Source organism: Cyprinus carpio, chromosome A8 (genome assembly GCF_018340385.1).
Source record: "Cyprinus carpio isolate SPL01 chromosome A8, ASM1834038v1, whole genome shotgun sequence".
Lineage (NCBI taxonomy): Eukaryota > Metazoa > Chordata > Actinopteri > Cypriniformes > Cyprinidae > Cyprinus > Cyprinus carpio.
Genome location: NC_056579.1, coordinates 6,419,686 through 6,446,111, shown reverse-complemented (window position 1 = coordinate 6,446,111; position 26,426 = coordinate 6,419,686). Strand labels below are relative to the sequence as shown.

Sequence of the window (26,426 nt, the reverse complement as noted above, 5' to 3'; positions counted from 1 at the left end):
ATATCGCAGGAATCACACGTAGCACAAGGAGTTGACATAAACAATACCAGACGCTGGATTAAACACAGGGAACACCACTGTTTATACACAGAACAGGATAATAGGAATACGAGACACACCTGAGATTGTTGAGACAGTTTTTCAGAAAAATCACAATTAAAACCCTATATTTTGAAAGGGCTCCAAAATAACATAAAAGCAACATAATGTAGTCCAATCTCTTGCACTATTGTCCAAGTCTTCTGAAGCCATTTAGTATAATTTTTTTTTTTTACTATTTTATTTATTAATTTAATTTTTACTATTACTATTCACTAAAAACTATCTGCATTCATTCAAATATGACATCTTTATCCATAACATGTCAGGTTTGGAATATATTGTAGCACATGGCTTGTACCAGCCAATTTTATGGTATTTTTGTTATGTCCGTTGTCATGTTTTGTCATATTTCTCCTTTTGTGCTCCATTGAGGGAAGAAAATCATGGGTTTGGAATGGAATGAGATTGAGTAAATGATGACAGAGTTGTATCTTGTCCTTTAAATTGTCCTGTGTGAGTTTTTTACTGTCATTACCCATTTTTATTCACATACAATAACGTGCATTCAGAAATTCAGCAGATCTGCTGTGAGTTTCTTTACCATTTATAATGATAGCTAGCAGAGCAACTACGTGACCGATATAAAAGGCAGCTAGCCACATCTGCATCATTGCATTCATGATTATTTTCGGTCTGCTGACAATCCAAGAGGCCAGTCGGGAAGTCAGTCCCTGTTATTGCAATCTTCATTCTGCTTAAATGCCCCAGGGAGCTTATATATGAGGAATCCTTGCTGAGGAACATGAATTAATATTAAAAGACTTCCACAACTCCATGAGACAGGTGCGGGACCATTAGGTGAAGCTGCAAGATGACAAGTAATTGCTCTTAGCTTGCTCACACACACACCTACATGGGTGTAAAGCGGAGAGAATGACACTGGGAAATGAATCACAGGCTTGCTGTAGGGGAAAGCTGTGTATGGTGGAGAATGGCGAGAGCATATGTCATTAATTTGTCTGCCGAGTGACTCGCACACATTCGATACGTTATGTTAAAGGTTGAGTTTGGAGGAGAGCCGAACTGGTGAGAGGAAATTCCTCTCTCCCGTGCTGCAGGTCTTCTGTTATACTGCATGTCTTCAGGATATTGTGTCGCCCGATGAATTGTATTCCAGAATGTGTCTATAGCCAGCACTCTACGCCCACTCTCGAGGATTCTGTCACATCACGCTTCTGTCTCCAGCATGTAACAAAGACATGACCTCATTGTTTCAGCCCTGAAGGACATGGAAGCCACTTTGGTTTCTCCACCCAGAAAACCCAAAAAGCTTATTAACGTGAGAACATTGATGAACCCCTCAAAGTTATTTTGTGCCTAAACTCAGCTAAAGAGCAGACCTTGAAGTCGCAATAATACATGTATATAATGTACATGCAAACCTTTACATCTGAATAGACGTTCAGATGTTACAGTCTATTCAACATTGAACATAGATGATGATAAAATAGGCCTGTTTTTTGTATCTCCATGAGAAATATTTTAAAAGCCAGATGCCGTGTTATGCAAAACACACATTTACAGCACAGAGCGTGAGATGTGATTTTGTAAACAGTTTAAATGTACTGTTTTTACCCAGAACAGCACTCTTAAATGTTTTTGTTGTTGTTGCTGTTTGTTTGTTTTTGCTTTGTGTTTTATGTAAGTTGTACATACCATACTGTATGTATTTTACAATATATACAGTGGGCTCCAAAAGCCTGAGACTACTATTAAAATTATAGAATTTATAATTTTTCTAATTTTATTATTTTTAAATTATTAGTTATATTATCATATTGTGTATATACATATATGTGTGTGTGTGTGTGTGTGTTTGTGTGTGTGTGTGTGTGTGTGTATACAGGTATACTGTATATATGCATGTTCACATACATACTATTTTCACTGTCAATTTTCAGACTTTACTGATGTATGTATTTTCAGACTTTGTCATATGTATATTGCTGATCAATCTTCTTCTTTTTTTATCTGGATCAGTAATGCTTAAATTCAATCAACCATTGTAAGCTTATCACACTAATAGTTTTAAGTGACATGCTGTAGGCCATGGTCTCTTCCTCTTCTTTTTGTTCATCATATTATGGCTTATACTGAATTTTCTTAATAGAGAATATTAATCACAAAAAATGTGTGGGTTGAGCACTGAGCCTGATGAAATGATCTCATAATTGATTGTTTTATGGTTATTTAAACCACCACGTTCACAACAAATTCAATGAATATTTTTAAGTTATAACATGTTTTCAAAAAAAAAAAAAAAAATTTAAAAAGTTTTTTTGAAGAAAATGGCCATGCTTGCACTTACCACCATGATGCTAGGGAGTTATGGGTGGTTGGCAGGGCATTGCTATGTTGTTGCTGATGTGAGTTTTTTTATGTGTTTGCTAGGGTGTTCTTGGTGGTAAATGCAAATTTCTGTCAAGAAAAATACTTGGTTAGTGTTTGCTGTAGCAGTTGCAGTGCACTTCAGAAACCCTCCACCTTCCCCAGCTCCACCTATATAGATCTGCTACGTGGTGATTTATGGATTTTATATATAGGGGTTATTTCATATGTTATCAGTGCAACAGCAGCATTTTTAAACTCTCCGAGAGCTGTCATGGCAGAACTATTTTCCCCCTGCCACTCCAGACATTGTTTTTTTTTTTTTTACGCTTTGGTCAGTTTTGAGATTATGGGCTAATTGGCTTTGCTAAGCGTGTTGTTTCAGACTATTGGAAAGAAATGTCTAAAATATAGTTTTGAGTGTTTATTTCACTTTGTCAATTTGTCTGTAGTTTCCATGTACAATACATGTCTTTAAAGGCTGTTAAAAAAGACATAGAAAAAATAAAAAATAAAAAATATACCCACTTTAAAAACTTGTATCAAAGATATTAATAATATATTGTTCAAATTTCTGTTCTGAAAACATATGCAAATGAGTGCAAATTTAATTAGATAATTCATTTTAAAAAAAAAATGCAATTTTTAATGTAACATTGTAAATAAAGATGCAACATCTTTAAAAAAAATACTGAGTACATGGTGCATGAGCAAGAGTTGGTAATAATGAAACTGACTCAATTGTGAAATATATAAATATAATAATATTATATAATAATAGAATAAATAATAAAATGTGCATAATTTGTCTATGATATCCAATCTGTTATGTGGTTAGATGTGGGTGTGGGGTCACCACAGTTTTGACATCTAACAAATGGTTTGCGGACCAAAAAACCTGTCCCCTAACCCCAAGTATGAGCAATAGTGCAATAGCCAAGCATGTTGTAATTGCTTTTAAGCATACACTACTCAGGTCAAGGTTTACTGAGTGTACATACACCCACCCACGCTTCCAAACAGCCATTTACCTCCAGCAAACATGCATGCTGGGAGATATTGTCTTTACTTTAGGGTGTAGATTTTCCCAGTGCAGGGAAGAGGCCAGTACATCACAAAAGCCACAGGATAAAGGCCACACACACATGCTCACAGAGGAAAGGGGGCAGGGCCAGCTCACACTGTTCAGCCTGCTTCCGTTGCACACAGCAGCAGTCCAGCCAACACAACAAGAGAGAGAGAGGGATCGGCGCAGCCCACAGTCCTTGGCCCACTTTAAATATGAGTGGGGGGTTTACAGCAGCTCCTCTATGAGAGTGTGACAGTTAAAACAAGGAGGCCGGAGCATGAGGACAGAGAGGCGGGGCCATGCGATTGTGTGTGTGAGCCGCTGTGAGCTGGGCTGCTTGTGTCCACTGTTCCCAGTGGCTCCGAGCCGCAGCAGAGGTAGCAAAATGGAGCTGTGAGCTGCCTTCCTCATCCTCGTCTTCATCACCAGGGGACCGGGGATCCTGACAGCATGCCTGGTGAGTATTTCATCCCAGAATCCCTGTGGTTCTGACAGGCGCACTGTAGATCCAGATCTTAGCGGATGGAGTATGTTATAGGAGCACTGCATTGTGCTTGAATGGCATCTCATTACAGAGCTTCCATGCTGAAAGAATGAAAGCAGGCGAGGAAGAGATGAGGGACGAGTCACAGCGCTCCCCCTGCCTTTGTCGGCATTATCGGGGCATTAATCGATGGTAAACAGCATGCTGCTGCTGTCAGCAGGGATTGTGGCCAGTAACTGAGGTGTTCAGTCCCTATGAACGGATCAGGGTTTTTAACTCTGCGCAGCTTCCCTGTTCTGTCCTTTGTGTGGGAGCAGATGTACATAAACACACGCTGGGTGAGGAATACACGCCGTGCCCTACGGTCAGGTGGAGGCTAGAGGTCTTCATGAGTGCTTTTGTTAACATTTTTTCATTTAATGGCTCTGTCAGGTTGTGAATTGATATTATGAGGTCCATTATTCCGCCCTGTTACTGGGTGGTGACACATGCTGTTTGACATCCCAACAATCTCTGTGTGAATGGGCGGATCTGATAATCTGTGTTTAAAGAGATTGCTATGAGAAAATTAGGATTTTTGCGGTTTATAAGTCATTCTTAAAGATTAAAGGTTCCAAAGAACCAGTTTTGGTTTCCCAAAGAACCTTTTAGTGATCAGTTCTTCAAAGATCCATATTTTGTTTGTGTGAAAAACATTTAAAAAATCTAAAGATCCCTTTTCTGCTATTAAGAACCTTTTGTGGAATCTAATGGTTACATGTTCATGAATCGAAGTTTCTTAATGGAAAAAGAAAAAAAAAACTTGCATATTTAATTTGGTGCATTAGTGTGTTCTTTAGCACAAGAAAGAGCTAAATATTTGCTTGAGAAGCTGCATGATGAAGACTGAGAATATGTTATGAATGTGTGATATTTATTTTAAATAATTGTTATTTTGCTTTATGTTACTGCCTTGAATAATCTAAACATTTATTGGCAAAAAAAAAATAATAATAATAATAATTAATTTACACTATAAATGTGTTGTCATTCCGCATGCTGCTGGACACATAACATATAAATCTTAATCGTACAAGACATAAACTGTAAATTATATATAGTCAAGTATGTTTTTGTTAAATAGAGGAAATCAATTTCAATGGTTGATAGGTAATTGACATAAAATTTTAATTTTAAGAAACTGTCTGACTGTATGTTCACAAATTAGTTTAAAAGATTTCTTAAGGAAAAAAGATTCTCAAATTAAAAGATTTGTGGACAGTTCAAACACATCCAAACAAGATTTATGGTATGCATAGTATGTATCACAGCTTGGAATATTTGATTCTGTCAGTTGTTCAGATTCATTCAGTCGAATGTTTTTGCATAATGACCACCAAACTGTATAACTGACCATTGACCTAGGCTTTGGGATGCTTATTTCTTAGCTATTTTATAGTTTCACTCGTTTAGTTAAAGAGTCAGCTCCTTGAGGTGTGTGTGTGTGTGTGTGTGTGTGTGTGTGTGTGTGTGTGTGTGTGTGTGTGTGTGTGTGTGTGTGTGTGTGGGTGGATGGATGGATGGATGGATGGATGGATGGATGGATAGAGAGATGGATAGATAGATTTTTTCATTTTTTATTTTTTAGCCAGATTATTCACTTTGAAACCAGAAAAACATGTTTTTGCAAGGTGGGTTTTTTTTTTTTTTTTTACCAGTCAGGTGCAGTGTAAATGTTCTATGTTGGGGACAAAATGAGTATTATTTTTTTATATTAGTAGTAGTAGTGGCAGTAGTAGTAGTAGGTAACTGTTTATTGCTCAGTTAGGAGCAAGATTTGGCACTTTTTTTAACACAATGTTTGCGTCTGACTCATTCTGTCCAAGCCAATCTAAGCCATTATCTCTAGTTGCGTTAAGGTTTTTTAAGGGCCCTCAATATTCATGATGATTTCAAAAACTGTCACTTAGCAGATTAAGATTTGCCAAGGTTAGTTCAGAAATATCGTTTCATTTTAATTGCCTCTTTCTACTCAACCATTTTAGAGCTTCAGTAATTTCTGGCAGTTCAAAAGCCTTGCTGGTTGGGGGCTGGTCAAATTGGGTAGAAGTTGACATGTCGAGCGTTGGAATGTGAAATTTTATGGGCTTTTATAGTTCTTTATGTTGACCTAAGTAATTCTGTTATTTGGCTGTCAGTCCTTAGAAATTTGTAAGTTTTGTACCATGTTATGCCATGTTATAACCTCGTTAGTCAATGCACAGTAAACATCAACAGTACTGGTACTGATATAAGAATGTGCAGTGGAATGTCAGTTCCATTTTTCGTGGAAGGAAAATCTATATTTTCATAAAATATACATGGATAACATTCATTTTATTTTTTTCTCCTACCTTCTTGAAAAAAACTCATTTGTTTTCCATGCCCCAAGAATCTCCTGAATAAGCTTCTTTGAAAAGAGGCTTGTGGGTTTTAGGAGTGACCCCATCGATAGTGCTGCGATTATGTAACTATTAATCTGTGAAGTCAAACACAGCTGTTGAAATGCAGTAATAAGCTGTGTACCAGGGTATTATGGGTTGCTGAATAATTACATTGTTCACTGATTTCCCAAATGTTTTTCTGATTCCAAAACGCGAGGTTTAGTGGGATGTGTTACATGAGCTGACTGATCTAGTTCATGCGTATCTTGTATCTTCATATTGCCCTTAAAGGATAATGGATAGAATTGACACTTTGTCTTGTTTTGTACTCCAAGAATGTAGCTAAAAACATATTTAAGTGTAAAGAGTAAAAATGGCTGTAGTACTTAAAAGCAAATAAATAAAATACATTTTTATCTTTTGAAATCTTGGTTTATGAGATTCTCTTAAATGTAGCTTGTTTATAATCTAAGCCTAAATGCAATATATATACAGCCTATATACATGTATAGTGTACACACAAACACATTAATGTTTAAAAAAAAGACTTTTTAAAGTTTTCAGGAAGTACTCAGCGAGGCTGCAATAATTTGATAAAAAAATACAGTAAAACAGTAATATATTATTGTAATTTAAAATAACTTTAAATATATATCTGTTTTGATATATTTTAAATTATAATTTATTCTTATGAACAAGCTGAATCCTTACTCCAGTCTTCAGTGTCACATGATTCTTCAGAAATCATTCTTCATTCTGATTTGCTGCTCATGAAACATTTCTTCTTATTATTATTATTAATTATTTGATGAATAGAAAGTTCAAATGAACAGCATTTATTTAAAATATAACTTTTTGTAGCAATGTCTGTGTCTTTGCTGTCACTTTTAATCTATAAAAGGATTAATTTCTTTCAAAAATGCAGAACAGTTTACACTCTTGTAAAGCATTACTGTAGTTGTACTGTATGTATTTCCCAGTTGCACTCCAGGCCAAGTTTGAATTTCCATTTAACAGCATGGTATGCCAGGTTCACTGAGCCATTGTCATTCTCTTTTAAAATCTTGCCTGTATTGCTGGTTTCCTTGGCAGTCATTTCCTATTTGGAGCAGAGATCTCGAGGGAGGACTGCTTCCTGTCGGGGAGTGTGGGAACCGTTGGGGGCGGAGTACACCGTACACAGTCAACCACAGATATAGGACACAAACTTAGACCAGACGGCAGGCTGCACTCCACAACATGAATTTAATTACAGCATGCGAGGTCTGCGGAGTCCACAATCTGCTGCTGTCTATCTTTCCTCACTTATTATTGGCTCATGAAGACGCACAGTACTTAAAAAGAAACCGATTTGCTTGCCGTAATGTAGAAGTGCTTTTTTAATAATTGCCTATTTAGTGTCATCATTATTTTTAAGGCTTTGTAGTCCAGTGATACATAGACTATTAATTGCTGGTTGCTGAGGATTTTTATAACCTTTATGTAATTCATTTAAAAAAAAAAAAAGACTCTTTCTGTTTAATTTTTTTTTTATCTCTTTTTAATCTTTTTAAACATAACATTACATGTAAACCCAACAAGAACTGCAGCGGCAATCTTTAAATGCCTGCTCTAAAAGCAAGATCAGCATTTTTTTAAAATAGAAATCCTTGAAAATGGATTTGGGTGTGTTCAAGATGCAACAGATTGTTCCCTAGGGTGCTTGAAGACTAAGGCACTCCCTCGCTCTAAATGTTTTAGGCAGAGCACTGTACAGTGAACACGGTTTCCAAGCCCTAGCGTCTGATATCTTTCAGGAAAATCAAGGATAATCGCTGCACTGGCTCACTTCTCTTGAAGCCACTGGACTTGTTTTGTTTTGCACTTGGACCATGCTGAATCAGAATAGTAAAAAGTAAGTTTGGGAAATGTTGCCTCTTTCTGTTTTTCTCATCTTGATGGCTGCGGTTCTAGAGAAACGTCTTGTTATTGACATTGGGTTTGCTGGGATTAACAGATTAGCTGGATGTTTGGCTGTTTTTTAGTAACCCTCAGTGGAGTTTGTTGTTTCAGTTCATGCTGTGCCAAAAGGTTTTTTTTTTCTAGTAGTAGTAGTAGCCACACAGAATGAAGCTTTGATGTCTGAATACCTTAGCGGTTATTGTAGTTTTTGATCATGATGTAGATAGAAAGATTGACAAAGCATTTTAATGGGCATACAACATTACTAAAAAAAAACAGTTCCACATTCAACAGGGTCCAAAACTGAGGTTCTGTTTAGCATTATATATTTGTTTTACATCATAATGTTGGTTTTATTATTATTTACTTTTTTCAGAATTTCCAGGTTTACATTTGTATGTACTTGATATGAATGTAACTGTTTTCTTAAAATAAGTACAAAAAAACCCCAAGATGCAAAGAGATTGTTTGTCATTATACACTTCACTTTTGCCTTTTAAACTGATTTTTTAATACAGCGAAAAAGTTTCTTTTTCCAAACTCAGATCTCAGCTCCACAGGCTCACGATTCCCATCAGTAATCACCAGCCTTCTCTGATCAGAGGAGCCCATGCATACACAAATAGAACAAGTTTGTGCCCATTCAGATGTCCGTTTGGCCTTTGCATTTTTAAATGGTGTGAATGCTGTGTTTTTGTCTACTAATAGATGATTTTCAGTGCTTATTGTTCCAGAAAGAATATTTGGATAACATTCCAATCTTCTGCCTTCTTGGTCAGAGATGTGGCTTAGCGGTTAACACAAGTGCATGCATTGAATTGTGCTGCTGCCCTTGTAGATGATGCAATTTTGAGATTTGCAACATTTAGCAATTCATTATTTCCTCTGCTATAGTCACAATACTGTAAATTAAAATGGAGAAAAGGCCAAGCAATTGTTTACAAATTGCACATGTAATGATTTTTAATTTAATTTGAGTATATGTTTCTCTCTCTGTATCTATATATATATCTATATATGTATATGTATATACACGCATACAAACATACTGTATGTACATACAATCAAAAACATAAATAAAACAAAACTGAAAAAAAAACAATATTAAATTATACATGTCTGAAAAGAAGTAGGAAGAAGGATAAGCTTATTTAATCCTACCCCTACTACATTGCTCATTGATAATCATCAAAATTGGTTTTATAATTGTACCATCTTAATCCTTAATACATTATTTACAAATTACTACATATATTTACACGTTTATTCCCATACACTTACACTAAATACACAGAAAACATAAAAATAATAATAATAGTTAGATTAAAATAATATAATATGAGAGATCACTTCGTCAAATCCCTTCTTTTTTGATTACCTTGTGAATATCATATTTTTATAGCGCTTTTTGAACTGGACCATGTTTGAACATTGCTTGAACACTGAACTTAATCCGTTCTGCAGCTTCACTCCACATTTAGAAATACAAAAGCTTTTTAATGTTGTATGAACACAAAGGTGTTTTAAGTTGCACTCCCACCTAAAGCTGTATCTCCTTCACTATTACAGAACAATTTTTAAATGTTGCCAGGGATTAGATTTTTTTTTTTTTTTTTTTTTTTTTTTTGCTTTTTATACATTATTTGTGCTGTCTGAAACTGAACCAATCAATAAATTCCAATGTTTTTTTTATTTTAAAAATAATGAATTTGTGTGATCTCTATAACCGGTGTTATGAATTATCCTTATATATCCTTATATAATGATAAAGATCAATAATTATAAGTATTGCCCCAAACATCCAAACAGTAATTTAAATATGGTAATATCAGTGAGCAGTAAAGAATGTGGAGTGATATTAGTTATGTAATTCATAGAATTTAGTATTAAAAATATTATAAAGCATTTTTAATATTTTCTGTTATAAAGTCTTTTTCTGTCCCTGTTGCACTTATCGGTCATTCTCGAAAGGCATAAAGCAAGTTTCCTTTTCATTTTGGTCATTGATTGGAGCAAACATATGTTCGCCTCAGGTCATTTGTGGATTCGCTGACACCACTGACAGAGTCACCAGAGGGATGTTACATGAGTTTTAATATCAGCCCACAGTCCACAGTGAGTCATTCATCAATCATTTAAACACATGGGACCTGAGAAGCGCTGGCTTGACTTTATCTATTACATGTCAGGAAAAATGAAAAGATGAACAGGGGTATGCTGGACATCAAGAGGGTAATGTGGTCACCTTCCCATGAGATTTGACTGAGAGGTGTTTTTTATAGTCCTTGACTGATGCCCTGTACATTCTTTGAAGCTTGTGGAATTTCACATCCCATGTCATGGACCAGGAGACTTTCCAAGGGAGTTTTTATGTTACACAATTGCATTATTCGTAATTTGATCTGCCAGCTTTAATTTCTGTTAGCAGCAGTGTGCCTGTGTAATTCCATCATCTATCAACTCACTATCCAAGGACTCATACGAAAATCAATTTGGTTGTGCATTTTCCTCCTTTCTGGGTTGTACTGTATACAGTAGTGATTTGCAGGACTGGCAGAATGAAATTTGTGGGTAGTATAACTTTAGTGACGCACAGCATGAGTGTGTCACAACAGATAAAACCCTGCCTCTCAAGACTGCAGGAAAGAACAATCCTGATCCTGATTTATGCAGTAGTAAATAAAAACTATATTGGCACTATATCAGTTATCAGGCAGTATTTTTATTAGTATTTTTTATTTTTATTTTTTGCCATCATATCAGTAAATATTTATTTGTAATTTTTCCTACTCATTATCCTTATTTTTACATTTTATATTATGTTGACTATCATTTATCGCTCACTTGAGTAATTAAAAAACACTGTTAAGTGCGGTCTTCAATCTCAGAATGAATATTCATTTTTCATACTGTACATTAAAAAAGTTGTGATGCCTAAATTAATTTGTGGCATTGTTTTTAGTATTTTATTTTCTATTTTTGTATTTTATTGTATATCAAATATTACAAATAGTTTATTTTAATATTTTACTTTTGTTCTTTAATACAGTTGTTTCTTTTAAATATTTGTCTCTAGATGTGTGTCCTAATAGTTCTTATAAATAAATAAATATAGACACTAACGGGACATTTTGTCACCTTGGAATTACAAGGCTCTATTTGCCATTTTTGTCCAAATTGAGTTATTCATATATTTTTATTCTTTGACAACTTATTTACATTATTTTTTTATTTTGTGTGTGTGTGTGTGTACATTTTGAGACTGATGCATGAGATAGACTTGTTCCCCATCTGCCATATCACATATATGGAATGCAAAAACTTTAAAGCTCAATATCTCAAAACTGCTCCGAATGCAGATAGAACCTTATAATTCCAAGGTGACTATTTGTAGGTATTTTGTAAGCTACAAAATTAAAAGCAGAGCTCAGATGAATTAACTTTTTAAAGAATTTAAAGGAATTCATTTTGAAATTAACCTTTGATTGCACACTTCCATATCTTGGCAATTTAGAGCACAGTTTGAGACAGTTTTGAGATATCTAAAACTTCAGAGAAGAGATATTTTTCTTGTTTTTCCTCATATTTGAGATTATTTTTCTCAGGAAACCCTAACAGCAGACTTAATTTGCTCCATTTGCTCTTTCCTAATCTCATCATTATCTAAGAGAAACAATTAACAAATTAGCAACATTTTCTTTCCTAAAGGAACATGGAGAAGACAAGTCACACTTCCTGTAAACACTTCCTTTTCACCTTTTACTTTGTGTGTGTCTTTGCGTGTTACTTTCTTTTTCATTTTCGTGACAGTACTAGTCATCTCAACATGCCCTCGGCGGTCTCGTTCAAACAGTCCCATGAAGTTAAGGTCATTCACCTGGAGGGCAAACTTTGTTTTCCACTTCCTACAGTATGTGAGACACACCTCACTTCCAATTAAGCAAAGCTGCTTTTTGATGCCTCATTACAACTCGCTGAAAATGCCTCATGGCCTCATCATTTCCCAGAATGCCGCCCCTCTGATCTTCGTCAGATATGTCATGCCGGTGCCTGGAAGCTTCAGCTTTTGTATGCAGTGCAGTAGAACCGCTGCATAGTCAGGCAGTGAGAAGTCAGCAGCTCATGCCGTGCTCAGTGCAACACGCCAACGTATACAATAGTTCCAGTTCACATTGCATCTCACTTCTAATAAACTACAAATGCCTGTTTGACTCTGATGCATATGTTCCTCTCATCCTGTTTCACTCCAGTCGATCCCATCTGATGCCGAGGCTGAAAGAATCGCGGTCTCACGAGTCGTTGCTCAGCCCCAGCAGTGCAGTAGAAGCTCTAGATCTCAGTATGGAGGAGGAAGTGCTCATCAAACCTGTGCACAGCAGCATCCTGGGACAGGATTTCTGCTTTGAGGTGAGTCGGCTGACCTCACTGCCCTGTTGAAGTCACAGCCCTGTATTAATTGCCAAAAGGACTCTAAATGTCTGACAAGTCTCAAAATAGCACGCAGCAAAGGCCCATTAAAACTTCATCAAGGCCATTAGCCAAGATCAAATACTTTGCAGAAAATAGCAGCGCTATCTAACCGTTCAGCTGTATAGTCACTGAGGAGCCATGGGTCATGTTACTGGATGATTTTCACGTGTGTTACAGAGAAGGCTCACTTAAAACAGATGGTTATATAATTACAAGGTCAGAGGGTGCAGACAAAGTAAACCGTGATCAGGCAATCGGCATGCAGGTTTCCTTAAAGGAATAGTTATTCACCTAAAAAAGTTTTTTTTCTTTGAATGAATCTCAGTTAGGCAGTATCATACTTAAATCAGGCATCTGCATGCGGAATTTAATACCAGAAGGGCCTTGCTGTCTCTTTGCATCCCATGCTCAAAGGGTGCAATAGAGTCCCATCTGTCTGAACACCTCCTCTCGTTCTCTCTGTGATCACTAGAGGTGAGTTCTGAGGGGCCAATTCACATGGAGTCAATGACTGTTACAGTACAGCAGACGCCAGCTGCAAAGCATGAGGCACTCACCATTAGTAGGAGTTCTGCAGGGGTCAGCCAGAGCTCTATTATGGATTATGCACTGTTTGCTCTATTTATTCAATCATTTATCATGCAAACTAGAATTATAGCAGTCAAAATTCTATATGAAAATTAAATTACATTTAGTAGGGTACACCTTTATTATGAATTTCTAGGGTGGAATTCCCTAAAAAGGAGATGACTTTTTAAAAATAAGCTTATTTTATATTTATTTTTTTGTGGATGTTTACAGTGTTCAAATATTTCAAATATATTGTGGCTATTGCTTAATTTTATTTTATTTATTTAATATTTTATTTTATAATTTTATTTTATTTAGCAATTTATTTAAAATATTTCATATATTATTTTGTTCAGATATAAATATTTTAGTTTGATATTTATCACTTAATTGTATATTTATTTTAAAGACTTATTAACATTTAAATACAATTTATTATATTTAAATTATTTAGATATTTATCTAAATATACATAATTTTTATTTGTTTCATTTTTATTATATTTTACTTATTTAAAATATAATTTACATTCTAATTTAAGAATTATTTAATTTCGCAATTGCAAACTTATTTTTTTAGTATGTAAACTTTTTTATTATTTTTTTATTACTTATTTTAAATATTTATTTCACATTTAAGTATTTATTATACATATGATAATGCATAAGAAGCAGCACTACATCAGTGCAGATAACACCTTGCAGTATTTGCATGCAAAAGTCTCGCAACTGTTTAGTGATTTCACCCCTCTGTATTCAAATGTGGACCAGTACTTTTGTTGTCAACTGGATGGTGTGACTGTGAGCAGATGGTCTTTTAAGGATGAATTTTATATATGAAAAGAATATTTGTGAAAGGCATATGCATGTATCTCTACTCTCTGATAATGCATGTGATCCTTCAAAAATGTTTGATCTAAGTGCATTCTGTCTGATAGGGCTATTGAGAGTTTTATTCTTCCTTCAAATGTAATTGCTCTCCACTCCTGGGAAACGCTTCATTGATTGAGTGCTGTTGCATTCAGTGGATCTCTCTGCTCACATCCACCATCTCCTGATCTGCATTTCAGTCCTTTCTAGCTCCCTTAATGCACTTATCCGCAAATTTGATAATTGTAATCTGTAACTGCAGGTAACTACTTCAACAGGAAGCAAATGCTTCTCATGTCGGTCGGCTGCCGAGAGAGACAAATGGATGGAGAATTTGAGACGTGCTGTGCATCCCAACAAGGTAAACTGGATGATTCATTTGAATCCTGGGTAATTCTAGACAAGATGAGGTTTAAGTCAGTCGGCATGTTACTTTTTCATATATCCTGTCTCACATATTGACACTTTCTGATCGACTTCTTTGCATTAACTCAGCATAACTTTTTTTTCAAAGTACACAGGGGGTTATCTAATTCCTTTCTGCAGGTTGCAGAGGTCAGTGTAAAATGCAGTGCTTACTCTTTTTTGTATTCCGCAGGATAACATCCGTCGGGTGGAAAACATGCTGAAATGTTGGATTATCGAAGCTAAGGACTTGCCTGCAAAGAAAAAATACTTCTGTGAACTTTGTCTGGATGACATGTTATATGCACGGACTACCTGCAAACTCAAAACAGACAATGTTTTCTGGGGCGAACACTTTGAGTTCAACAACCTGCCCTCTGTTAAAAGTATCACCGTGCATCTTTACAAGGAATCGGACAAAAAGAAAAAGAAGGACAAAAATAATTACGTGGGCCTGGTTAATATCCCTATAGCAGCTGTCACCGGGCGGCAGTTTGTGGAAAAGTGGTACTCCGTGAGCACGCCGAATCCAAATAAAGGAAAAAGTCCGGGACCCATGGTCCGCATGAAATCCCGATATCAGAGCATGAGCATTCTCCCCATGGAGCTGTACAAGGAGTTTGCAGAGTATATTACTAACAATTATATGTTAATGTGCTCAGTGCTGGAGCCAGCGCTAAGTGTGAAGAACAAGGAAGAGATGGCTTGTGCACTTGTCCATATCTTACAAAGCACAGGCAAGGCCAAGGTAAGATAAATTGCATTGTATGCTGCTATTCCACGTTAAAGTAAACGTGAAATCAGAGTTCACACCATGTTCTTTTCTAATGCACATTCCTGCTCTTGTTGTGCATGATTCATCATTAGAATCATGTGCATGAATCTATTGCACATTATTGCAATATAACAGTTTAAGGCTAGCGCTGTGCAATGCATTTAACAAATATGATACATAAATAATTGTAAATAAGATAAAAGAAACCATACAAAAAGCATACAACAAATCATACAACCTTATTTGCAATTAGTGTCATTTTGAAAATAAAATCAGAATAGCATTGTGAGATTACAATTGTAATATTGTGATATTAAGTTCCTACTATTTTGAGAATAGGAGATCAATAGGAGAATAAAGTCTTAGCAATATGAGATTAATGTCGCCCACTGGTTGCCATTTCAGAGTCATTTATTTCTAAATCCTATGCTAAAGTAGATTTAACTAAATTGTCCACACATATTTCTCACATAGAAAAATTAATAACTTTATTCTCAAAATATTAAGACTGTAATCTCATATTTCTACTATATTATTTGCATTGCTTTGACTTCAATGTTTTAATTCTGACTTTATTTGTAAAATATTTCAGCTTTAATCTCACAATGCTATGGCTTTATTCGCGTAATTTTTATTTTATTTATTTATTATTTTTTAACATGCCACTAAAATGCTGTAATTTCCAAAGTCACAACTCAGAAATGCATCACATTCCATAATTAAAATGGGGTGCAAAGGCCTTTTTCATGTTGACTATAAAAGTAAATGTGTTGCCTGACTGCATTTGTTATATCTAGGAAGATTGTTTAATTATAGCCTCTCTCTAATGGATGCTGTTTGCTGACTACCGAACGAGAGAGTGACATGACGTTTTGTACATTGTCAAGATAAAACACTCAACAATCATTGTGCTACTTTGAGTTTCCATGTTACATTCGAAGTTATTTTAAATTTTGTCTGAGACGTCTTAGTATAAAAAAGCTGACTGTGACAGTTATTTTGAAGAGTTTTTTTTTTTTTTTTCTGAACTGAAGCATTTGTCTAGTTGTGAGTTTTGCAGTAAGAAACTGGATGTTCTAGGCCTTACTCTAAACCCATCAAATGTCCAACTGTGAAAAACATCAATGATAGAGATGAACAATAGAGACGTGTCCTGCTTCCCCTCATTTAATCACAGGAGTGCTGAGAGCTATGATTGCCCTCATTAGCTTGAGCACAAACGGCTCTGATACTCACCATAAATCAGCCTAGAATCAGATGACATCATAAACAAAAGCATGCCGCCTGACGCTTTGTCACTCATCTGTCATTATTGATCAAATGCTGTTAGAGTGAGTTGTTTTTGCTGCAGCACTCTGACACCAATCCGAGGCATTGTTGCATCATAACAGACCTGCACAACAATTTTCTAGAAAATGCGATCATGTTACTGTTAAGTGCCACTCTGGGCTTTTTGGGGGTGTTTAGTCTGTGCAATCTAGCAATACAAGCCTTATGTTTAGACGTGCTTGAATGAGATTTTGGTATTTTGTTTGCCTTTTGTGTTGAATGAAAAATTGATTCTGTCCTTTTTTAGCAGCATTTAACTCTTTCTTTTTCCAACATATTGCCATCACGGCACACGATTCAAGCTCTTTAAACCAATTTTTGCAGAACACATCTTAAATAAGTATTATGTATACATTATCATACATCTGGCCTTATTGACTTACAGTACTGCTGTAATGACAGACCAGCCACTTTGTTAACTGTCTAAAAAATGGCATACATTTTTTAGACAGTTAACAAAGTGGCTGGTCTGTCATTATATCAGTACTGTAAGTCAATAAGGCCACAGTCTTTCATTACAAAGGAGTTAATTGATCAGGGACTGCATTGTCTCTCATTATACAAGGCCAGAGCTGGCCAGCCTGTGCATTGTCTTTCATTAGCTGAAGCCTGGTTACTGTAAATAAAGTGCATTGAATTAGTCTCAGCATTCCGCAGCTTCCTGTCTTTGTCTGCAGGCCTGCATGATTTCAATAATGAGTACTGATTAGCCTGAGTATGAACTGATTGCACAAGATTGAAATAATATCTGCCAGTATGGGGCATCTCGTTTTAAAATTGTCTTCAAATTGGATTGCTGCAAGCCAAAATGGCTGAATGATAAACTATCCATAATATAGTTGCATAATATGACATTCACCTTTATTGATCTAATAAGCAACCATCAAATTTGTAAGGTGGTCTGGAAATGCTGTGTATTTGAGCTTTGCTAATGTATCAGGCATCTTTTGATACACATAACTGTAAATGGTGAAGATACAGTATGTATTCAGTATGGAATCTATACAATATAATGTGTGTATATGTGTGTGTGTCTGTGTGTGTGTGTGTGTGTGTGTGTGTGTGTGTATATATATATATATATATATATATATATATATACACACACACACATAATACCTATTTAGTTAAATCTCTTATTATTTACATTTATAAAAGTCACTGTTTATACAGTAGGTATTCATTATGAAATATACACAATAAAGTGTATCTGTACTATATACTGTATATATATATATTTTTTTTTTATATTTCTATAATTATGTTTTCATATGTTAGGTTTTAATTTTTTATTTTTCCTTGTCAATTTTAGATGAAGCTCTTAAATAGGTATTATTTATATTTTTAAATATACAGTAGTTATGGTATGTGTTCAGTATATGAATAAGTGTATACAATATAGTGTGTCTATATTTTATAGTGAATATAGACATTTAAATCAATTTCATTTCATGCCTTTACATAATACCTTTTCATTTACATGATACATATAGCTTTATCCAAAGTTAAAAAGGGGCAATAAATAAATATAAAACATCAAGTGTTTTGATGTGTTATTCTGAAAACATAATTATTTTTTGTTTTTTTTTCTTGTCAATTTTAGATAAAGCTCCTAAATATACCATTGATTTTATATATATATATATATATATGTGTGTGTGTGTGTGTGTGTGTGTGTGTGTGTGTGTGTGTGTGTGTGTGTTTTTAAGTATATATTTATTTTTCATGCCTTTTATATTTAATCTAATTATATTTTAAATTATATAAATTATTTTTATCCACAACTATTTAAATCCGAGCTTTGTGACACATGGATACAGATCCAGTCTGTTTGTGCGGGAATTATTGATCGTACTGTGTGAGGGTGTGAGCCGGTGGGGGGAGATTCACGATTCTAACCTCACATAAAGAGTCAAAGTGTCTGCTCATGGTTTGTCCCAAGGGAAATTCCAAGTGTCAGGCCTCATGCTAATCAGCTTTTATTAATTCAGCCGTTGGTTTGAGGGCCAAACGGGTTCATGTGATCACGCTCAGTGAAGAATTGAGCTGTAATGTGCAAGTCTGAAAGATTATTTATCAGCAGGGCTGTGCACTAGGGAGACAGGGCCTGTGGGACAGGGGTCATTAGTGGATCGCCCAGAGGATGAACGGACTCTTGAGAGCAAACATTGCCATTATAACAAGCCACTGCTTACTTATTCATGCCTGCCTCAAACTGTTGTATGCATGGACCTTAAACAAGATGCTAACAACCCTACTGCAGGTTATTGGACAGCTGGAAACATTTTTAATGTTAAAATAATATTTCCATTTTGAGATAATGTCAAATAAATCATCAAAGAATCCTGAAAAAACAATTTTATGTCAGTTTCCACAAATATATACAGCACAACTGTTTTAACCATTGACAATAAATGTTTTTTGAGCTGCAAATCAGCATATCAGAATGATTTCTGAAGTATCATGTGACTCTGAAGACTGGAGTAATGATGCTGAAACTTCAGCTTTGCATCATATGAATAAATTAGATTTTAAAATATATTAAAATAGAAAACAGTTCTTTACAATTGTAATAATATTTCACAATAATACTGTTTTGTACTGTAGTTCCAATAAAAAAAACTGTAGCCTTTGTTGAGCATTATAGATTTTTTTTAACAGTAAAAATATTTCAGATGTCAAACTTTTCAGTGGTATACAAACTTTATACACAGTAAAAAGCATGACCTACTATATTTGCCAAAATATTCAGTACACACATAACAAATCACACTATGTACAGAATCCTGCAATGCAGTGCACTTGACTTGCAGTGTGACAGATTTACTGGAAGTAATATCAACCACAACTTTTAAAATCTCTCTCTCGACTCATTATTTGATCAGACTGCCAAAGACATTTTTGAACAAAACTGGGCTACAAATGCCCATATTTCTGACACGTTAACTGGGCACCACTCATGCTATCTACTGAGGTCATGTGACAACATCGCATACCACCATAAGCATTTATAGCTGCATACTATTTCACATGTATCATTTGCTTAAAAATAGTACACATTGCATAGTATATTTTGCCTAGTATGCAGTAATTGCTTTGCAACTACTAATTTTCCATAAAACCCCCATAGTTTTCTTTTTGCAGATCTGTGCTGATTGTGGTGCTAAGCTACAGACAGGCATGATGGGATGAGACAGGCATGCCGGTGAAAATGTGCTGCATTCGGTGGCGTCTGATTAGTGGTGAGACTACGGATAAGTCTCATCAGGGAACAGGCACTGAGTGCTGCTCACTGTGTTGAGCTCTCACGTCCTAATTGAATACCGAGTGCTGTGACTCCTGCCAAAGACGCAGATCTTTTCGAGAAACTGGGTCTCATTTGATCCTCTCAGTGTCATAACCACAATGCACCTCTGCCTGACTGGGAAGAGAACAGCTCAGATATGCCCTTATCACCTGATCCCACCGGTGATGATGGAGAGAGCTTTGTGCGGCACAGAAAGTCCTGTCTTGTTCTTGTCTTATATAAGTGTAATGTGTTGGCAACTGTTTAGATTGTTGTGCACACCTGCTTAGGAGACTGAATCCTCAGAAGTGTGCTTTTAGAGATGTGAAATAATGACTAAGACAACATCTTTCAAAACACAGACATACATCTGCTGCAGATCATTGATCCAGCGCCAGGGCATCAGCAGAAATCACGGCCAGCTGTAGACACACACACACACACACACACACACACACACACACACACACACACACACACACACACACACACACACACACACTCCTATGTCCTTTAAGGAGATTCCGCTGACAGCAGTAGCACAGCACAACCCAAATTGATCCTTCGTCTCTATCACATTACATAGACCAGATTGTGTTTTTTGATGCTGGTGGGATCATATGTTCTGCTGGCATATAGCATTGATATGCATCCTAAACCAGCAGTAACCAGCATGGATTTTTTTGCATCAATTCAGTTCTGCTGTTTCATATTTAATAATCATTATATGGAGATTTAGACTTGTACCTTTCTATTTTGTAATTATTGTGAAAAAATATAACATTATGAATATACATTGTAATGATATAACTGACAGAATGCGTTTTAGTAGAATTTTTTTTATTTTATTTTTAATGTCATTCTGAAATGAATTAAATGCTTTTTAAATTGATAAATTTGAATTGAATATGAATTTGAATAGGAACTAGAATTTGGATTAAAATGAATTAAAAAATCATAAACCTGGTACCTTTCATTTAAAAGAAAACTTAATTTCCCACAAAGTCATTACTTGTTGAATTTCTTAGAATTGCAATTAAGTAAATTACACTTCCTGTAATTACATTCCAAACTGCAAACAAATAAGTGCATAGATGCTGTCGTTATTCACTTAAGATCTTCCCATCTGGCATAGCTTTAAAATCTTTAAACTTGACATCTATTGTTTGTCATCACTGCTTAACAGCTACCACAGAGGAGAAGATTTTCAACTAGTAACAATTAAAATTATCCCAAGATATCAAATGGATTTATGAGTCTTGAAGTATAGTTCAAGAGTCTTCTTTTATTGTGCATTTTGGAGCTCTGAATATACTTTATACTTTTAATATAAATAAAGGACCTACAGGGGCCACATGAGAACATATCATTAGCATGTTTACTCGTGGGCATCTGAGGTCTTGCATGTGTTCAGCTGAAACTAATGTAGTGCAGTGAAGACGGAGCCGACACATGAGATACACATCATGAGAGACGAAAAACAGGAAGTGAGGCAAAGAACATTACAAGACCTCACTGAACTATACAACATCCATTATCCCACAATCAATACACTATCACTGCATATGATTCATCTCCCCGACTGGATATCCATAACCGTCTCAATCTAGAACATGTCCTGACTGGAGCTGCTGTGTGTCTTCAGTCAATAGCGATGCTCCTGGACTCCATATAGAAACTCCTGCATCATGCTGGTTTCCAGGTCATCCAGTCAGACACACTCAGTTCTGGATGGTTCATAATCAAATGTGGGAGTTCAAAAACATAGTGATCAAAGATGGGCAGATGGGGAAAGAAAAGAGGAAACAGATCAGAAGCAGCACAGTAGACTCAAAAACAGCCTATAAATAAGGTTTAAGCCTGATACAGCAACATTCACTCAACCAGTGAGTTTTGGCAAAACTTAATGTTTATTTGACAAATGAGAGTCAGGGTGAACCATTTGCAATTTAAACCCAAGGTTTCAAATATTTAAAGACTAGCTCTAGAAATGCTGCACATCAATAAAGACTTCTTAATGTTTTGTCCCCCTCAGGATTTTCTGACAGATCTGATGATGTCTGAGGTGGATCGGTGTGGAGACAATGAGCATCTCATATTCCGTGAAAACACACTGGCTACTAAAGCTATAGAGGAGTACCTGAAGCTAGTGGGACAGAAGTACCTTCAAGACGCTTTAGGTAAAAAATGTGCAATACTTTCCTTACTATTTCTGGAAACAGAATATCAGATATGCTTGTGAGAATGTATAATCAATAATTTAGTGTTTTTTCTTGTGTGTGTATGTGTAGTATGTGTTTTTGAAGTTCTGTTCAATTATTAAAAATATCAAGTCAAATATGGGTGCAGAATCAAGTGAGGAGGGAAAGCTTTAATCTACAGTAGGTTTCCCTCAAAAGAGTTTATCTGATGCTGGGAGAATACTTTCAAAAGTTTAATCTTTAATCTTTTGAGAAAGTGTTGCAGTTTACATATAGCATAGTTTTATATTATGAAATGTTGCAGTTCGTTATTTTGTTCATTTTTGTGCCTTACGAAACAAAACCAAATCCTTCTTTGAATCATTTATTTACTTACAGAATGAGTCAGTGATTCATATTCCGTTGACTCAAGTAATGTAACTGAAATGTGTCTAAACATTTTCTTCAATTTGGGATCAATTCTTCAATGATGGAGTGACAGTACAGTACTGCAGCAGGCTGCATGCTCTCTGTGCTAAATGAGGTTTTCCGCATTGTTTACTTTCTCCGTCCCAGGTGAGTTCATCAAAGCCCTGTATGAATCAGATGAGAACTGTGAGGTGGATCCGTCTAAGTGCTCCTCCAGTGACCTGCATGAGCACCAGAGCAACCTGAAGATGTGCTGTGAGCTGGCTTTCTGCAAGATCATCAATTCTTACTGGTAATGCCATCAAATTCACCTCTCATATCAGCGTCTGCACACAGCAACTGCCTGGCCTAGACAGATTTATAGGAATTTTCTTTTTATTGGAAACATGCTTGATTTAATATTTTAAAATGGTTAGTTCTAATGTTAGAAACTAACTGGTCAGTATGGCATATAGGCACTGTTTGGGCCATGGTTTGAATCTCAGGCAATGAATGAACTGATTAAAAAAATACATTTTGAATGATAAGCATCTACCAAATTCATAAATGTAAATGCTTAAACATGCTAGAATATTGTGACTTACGAAGGGTTTTCGGCTGGTTTTAAATTAATTCTAAGCAGATCCAGAATTAGCAATTTTGTCATTTCTCCAAAAAGCCCACGATGCCTGGCAAAGTAAGACTAATAAGAAGTGAGAGGTCTCCATCTGTCCTCATAGAGAATGTGCTGTTCCTCAGTCATCACCTACGTATTAGCAAAACCATGCTGCGATATGAAATTACTCCCTCCTGCAACTCCCTAGTGCAAGATATTCCATCAGGGGAATGTTATTTTGCTTCCTTTGAGGAGTATCTTAAACTGAATCTTGATAACTCTGTGTCTAACTCTGCCGCAGTTTTGTTGTGCGCTATCTTTTATGTCTCTCTCTCAAAAAGAGCAACTTAAACGGCAGATTGTGGTGAGCTAGAGGTCGCAGGAGGGAACGTCCTTACGGCGGTGATGTGAAAATTGAAGGTGGGAGTAACGGTTAAAGGGTGCAGCAGTGAAAGTGTTGTGGAAGAGGATGCTGTCTCGTGTTGTTAACACTTAATTAAACGCACATGGTGACTGTGATTCGATGTGGGAATGCAGAACTGAGTGGGAGTGTTGTTGTTTTTGGGCCTGTTTGTTACTAAACAGTTACTCAGCAGTGCTAGACAGTAATTCAGCTCACTGGTTTAAAATCATCATTAACTCCAGACCTGTATAGTGTAAACTTTTTTTTTTCTGCTGTAATAAAAATGTGTTATTCGCTTTCATATTTTTCTGAACAAATCATTTTATTGTCTGTCCACTTTAGCGTGTTTCCTCGGGAGCTCAAAGAAGTGTTTGCATCCTGGAGGCAGGAGTGCAGTAACCGAGGACGGCCGGACATCAGCGAACGCCTGATCAGCGCATCTCTTTTCCTGCGCTTCCTGTGTCCTGCCGTCATGTCGCCCTCGCTCTTCAGCCTCATGCAGGAATATCCTGACGACCGCACCGCCCGAACACTTACACTCATTGCCAAAGTGACACAAAACCTCGCCAACTTCACCAAGTGAGTGTATTTGTTCATGCAAATATAGAATATTTTCACCAAACTGGGTGTTAGCAAACCTCAGGGCTTCATGAGGAAACTAATAATGAATTAAATCATAAACAAGTAAAATTAAAATGAATTAACTTAAAATAAAAAACGATCAAAATAAAACACTTACGAAAAATGTGAAATCTTTCATTTATTTACCTGCATGTTTGGTGACCATTAACTAACATCAGACAACCATCAACGTGGTTGCTTTGTTGAAATATACATTTAAACATCAAATAAATATTTTACATCAAAAAGTTATATCATTAAGCTATAACATATGATATGATACTGAAATGACAATGAAATTTGATGTTGATCATGAGTTTTAATTCATCATACCCCTGTGGTAGCAGGTAAGTTCGTGATGTGAATATACTGATGAACTCTTGTGCAGGTTTGGCAGTAAGGAGGAGTACATGTCTTTCATGAATCAGTTCTTGGAACACGAATGGACCAACATGCAGCGCTTCCTGCTGGAGATCTCCAACCCGGAGACCATCTCAAACACAGCAGGCTTTGAGGGTTATGTTGACCTGGGCCGCGAACTCTCCACTCTCCATTCTCTCCTGTCCGAAGCCGTCTCACTGCTCGATCAGGTGAGGTCCTGCGATTCAACATACTGTATATTGAACAAACTTTTTGTAAAAATTGTTCATTAGATTGTAATGTACTTATGTGTCTTCATACAACTCTCACAGAAACAGAAACTGTAATTTGACATCAGATTTAGTTTGAGAGCTCAGTTTGGTTTATCAAGTGATTATCTGATGATGTGAATGGATAAGATAAAATACAGATAACAATGACTCTGAATTTTGATTGGGTGAGCCATAGTCAAAGATATATGATATATGCAGACCAAGTTGCTAGCTTTAAAATTCAGCTTGCTGTTAGGCTAAATTGTGCACTTTTAATAGAAATCTCCAGATTTACACCAACAATTAGTCATTAAGATTCACACTCTACCTGTGTTGAACCTGACACCACCAACTGAACGTGCATTACAATGATTTCACAGCTTCTCTTGTCTGCTTCAACCTGTACTGGAATAACATGCTAAACTTCATTTTAAAAGCGGTCATTACGTCAAAATTGTTAATCTTGTTATCATCAGTGTTGAAAACAGTTGTGCTGCTTAATGTTTTTAAGAAAAGCGTGAAACCTTTTTTTTCAGGATTCAGTTCTAAAGTACAGCATTTATTAAAAAAAACTGAAATCATATAAAATAACTTTATTGTCACCTTTGACCAGTTTAATGGATCATTGCTGAATAAAAGTATTAAAAGAAATCTTGCTGGCCCCTAATGTTTGAATGTGAAAGTGGCAATATAATGTATCCAGTTAACTTGGCCAGGCTTATTCATGATAAGCTAACAAAACCCTACTTTATGTACATAGTAAAATCACTGTAATGCATTGCCTCTCCTGTCTTACAGCTTTAAACTGTAATGACATGCAAAACTTTATATTAAGTGGTTTTTCTGTAGTGATATTTTCACAATGCTCTATCAAGTTTAAATCCAGTCATTCACAGTTCTATATTGTGTTGTAGAGTACTATCACTAAGCTGGGTCCTTTAGCACGGATCTTGCGGGACGTGAATTCAGCACTGACCAACCCCACCGGAGCCCCTGTGCCGTCTCCCACCGAGCGTGTGGGTTCTCCCACTCTACCCAGCAGCAGCCTGTCTACCGGTCTGCAGAAAATGGTCATGGACAGTGAGATCACAGGGTAGGTCGAGGAAAAAACTGTCTTATGTAGCCAGACTTTTCACTTTCAGTGTGGTCTAGATTGCAGGTTATTGTCAATCTAAAAGTAATAAGAAATATCCAACTGTGTAACTGGCAAGCAAAAATACATTTTTTTTTTTGCATTACTTATGCTTCTAACTGAGGAACCAATCTTAAAAAAACTGAGGAACCAAACTTAAAAAGAAAACTCCAAAGACTTCTGATTCTGTGGTCTCTGGGATGTGATCCATGCGAGTTGATGGCTATTTACTGTGGCAGTCTGTGCAATCAGGAAAATACTTTTAAAGCACCCATATATTTAGGTGAGAGTCTTAAACATGACAATGTGAAATTTAAATATGAGAGGAAATGAGTGAAAAAACTGCAAGCTAGTAAAAGCTTTATCATTTTGTTGTGGAATATGGTAAAAATGAAGTTGTAAAA

The 26,426-nt window shown here is 35.9% G+C and overlaps 1 protein-coding gene across 7 annotated transcripts in view; it reads left to right on the top strand.

Moving 5' to 3' along the window:
* LOC109107090 (disabled homolog 2-interacting protein-like) overlaps window positions 1-26,426 on the top strand; it is a 90,060-nt gene that overhangs the window by 53,579 nt on the left and 10,055 nt on the right. For 5 of the 7 annotated variants that reach the window (XR_006160629.1, XM_042761804.1, XM_042761803.1 and 2 more), the window contains 8 exons: window positions 12,577-12,733; window positions 14,498-14,596; window positions 14,834-15,388; window positions 22,066-22,210; window positions 22,787-22,931; window positions 23,980-24,216; window positions 24,647-24,848; window positions 25,805-25,983. Coding sequence is in view for 6 of the 7 variants with exons in the window: in XM_042761804.1 (XP_042617738.1) it covers window positions 12,577-12,733; window positions 14,498-14,596; window positions 14,834-15,388; window positions 22,066-22,210; window positions 22,787-22,931; window positions 23,980-24,216; window positions 24,647-24,848; window positions 25,805-25,983 (1,719 nt within the window). In the remaining variant the exon portion in view is untranslated. Of the gene's footprint in view, window positions 1-3,268; window positions 3,957-8,091; window positions 8,280-12,576; window positions 12,734-14,497; window positions 14,597-14,833; window positions 15,389-22,065; window positions 22,211-22,786; window positions 22,932-23,979; window positions 24,217-24,646; window positions 24,849-25,804; window positions 25,984-26,426 lie in introns of those variants that run through there. The other 2 variants (XM_019120367.2, XM_019120366.2) reach the window with 2 other exon arrangements.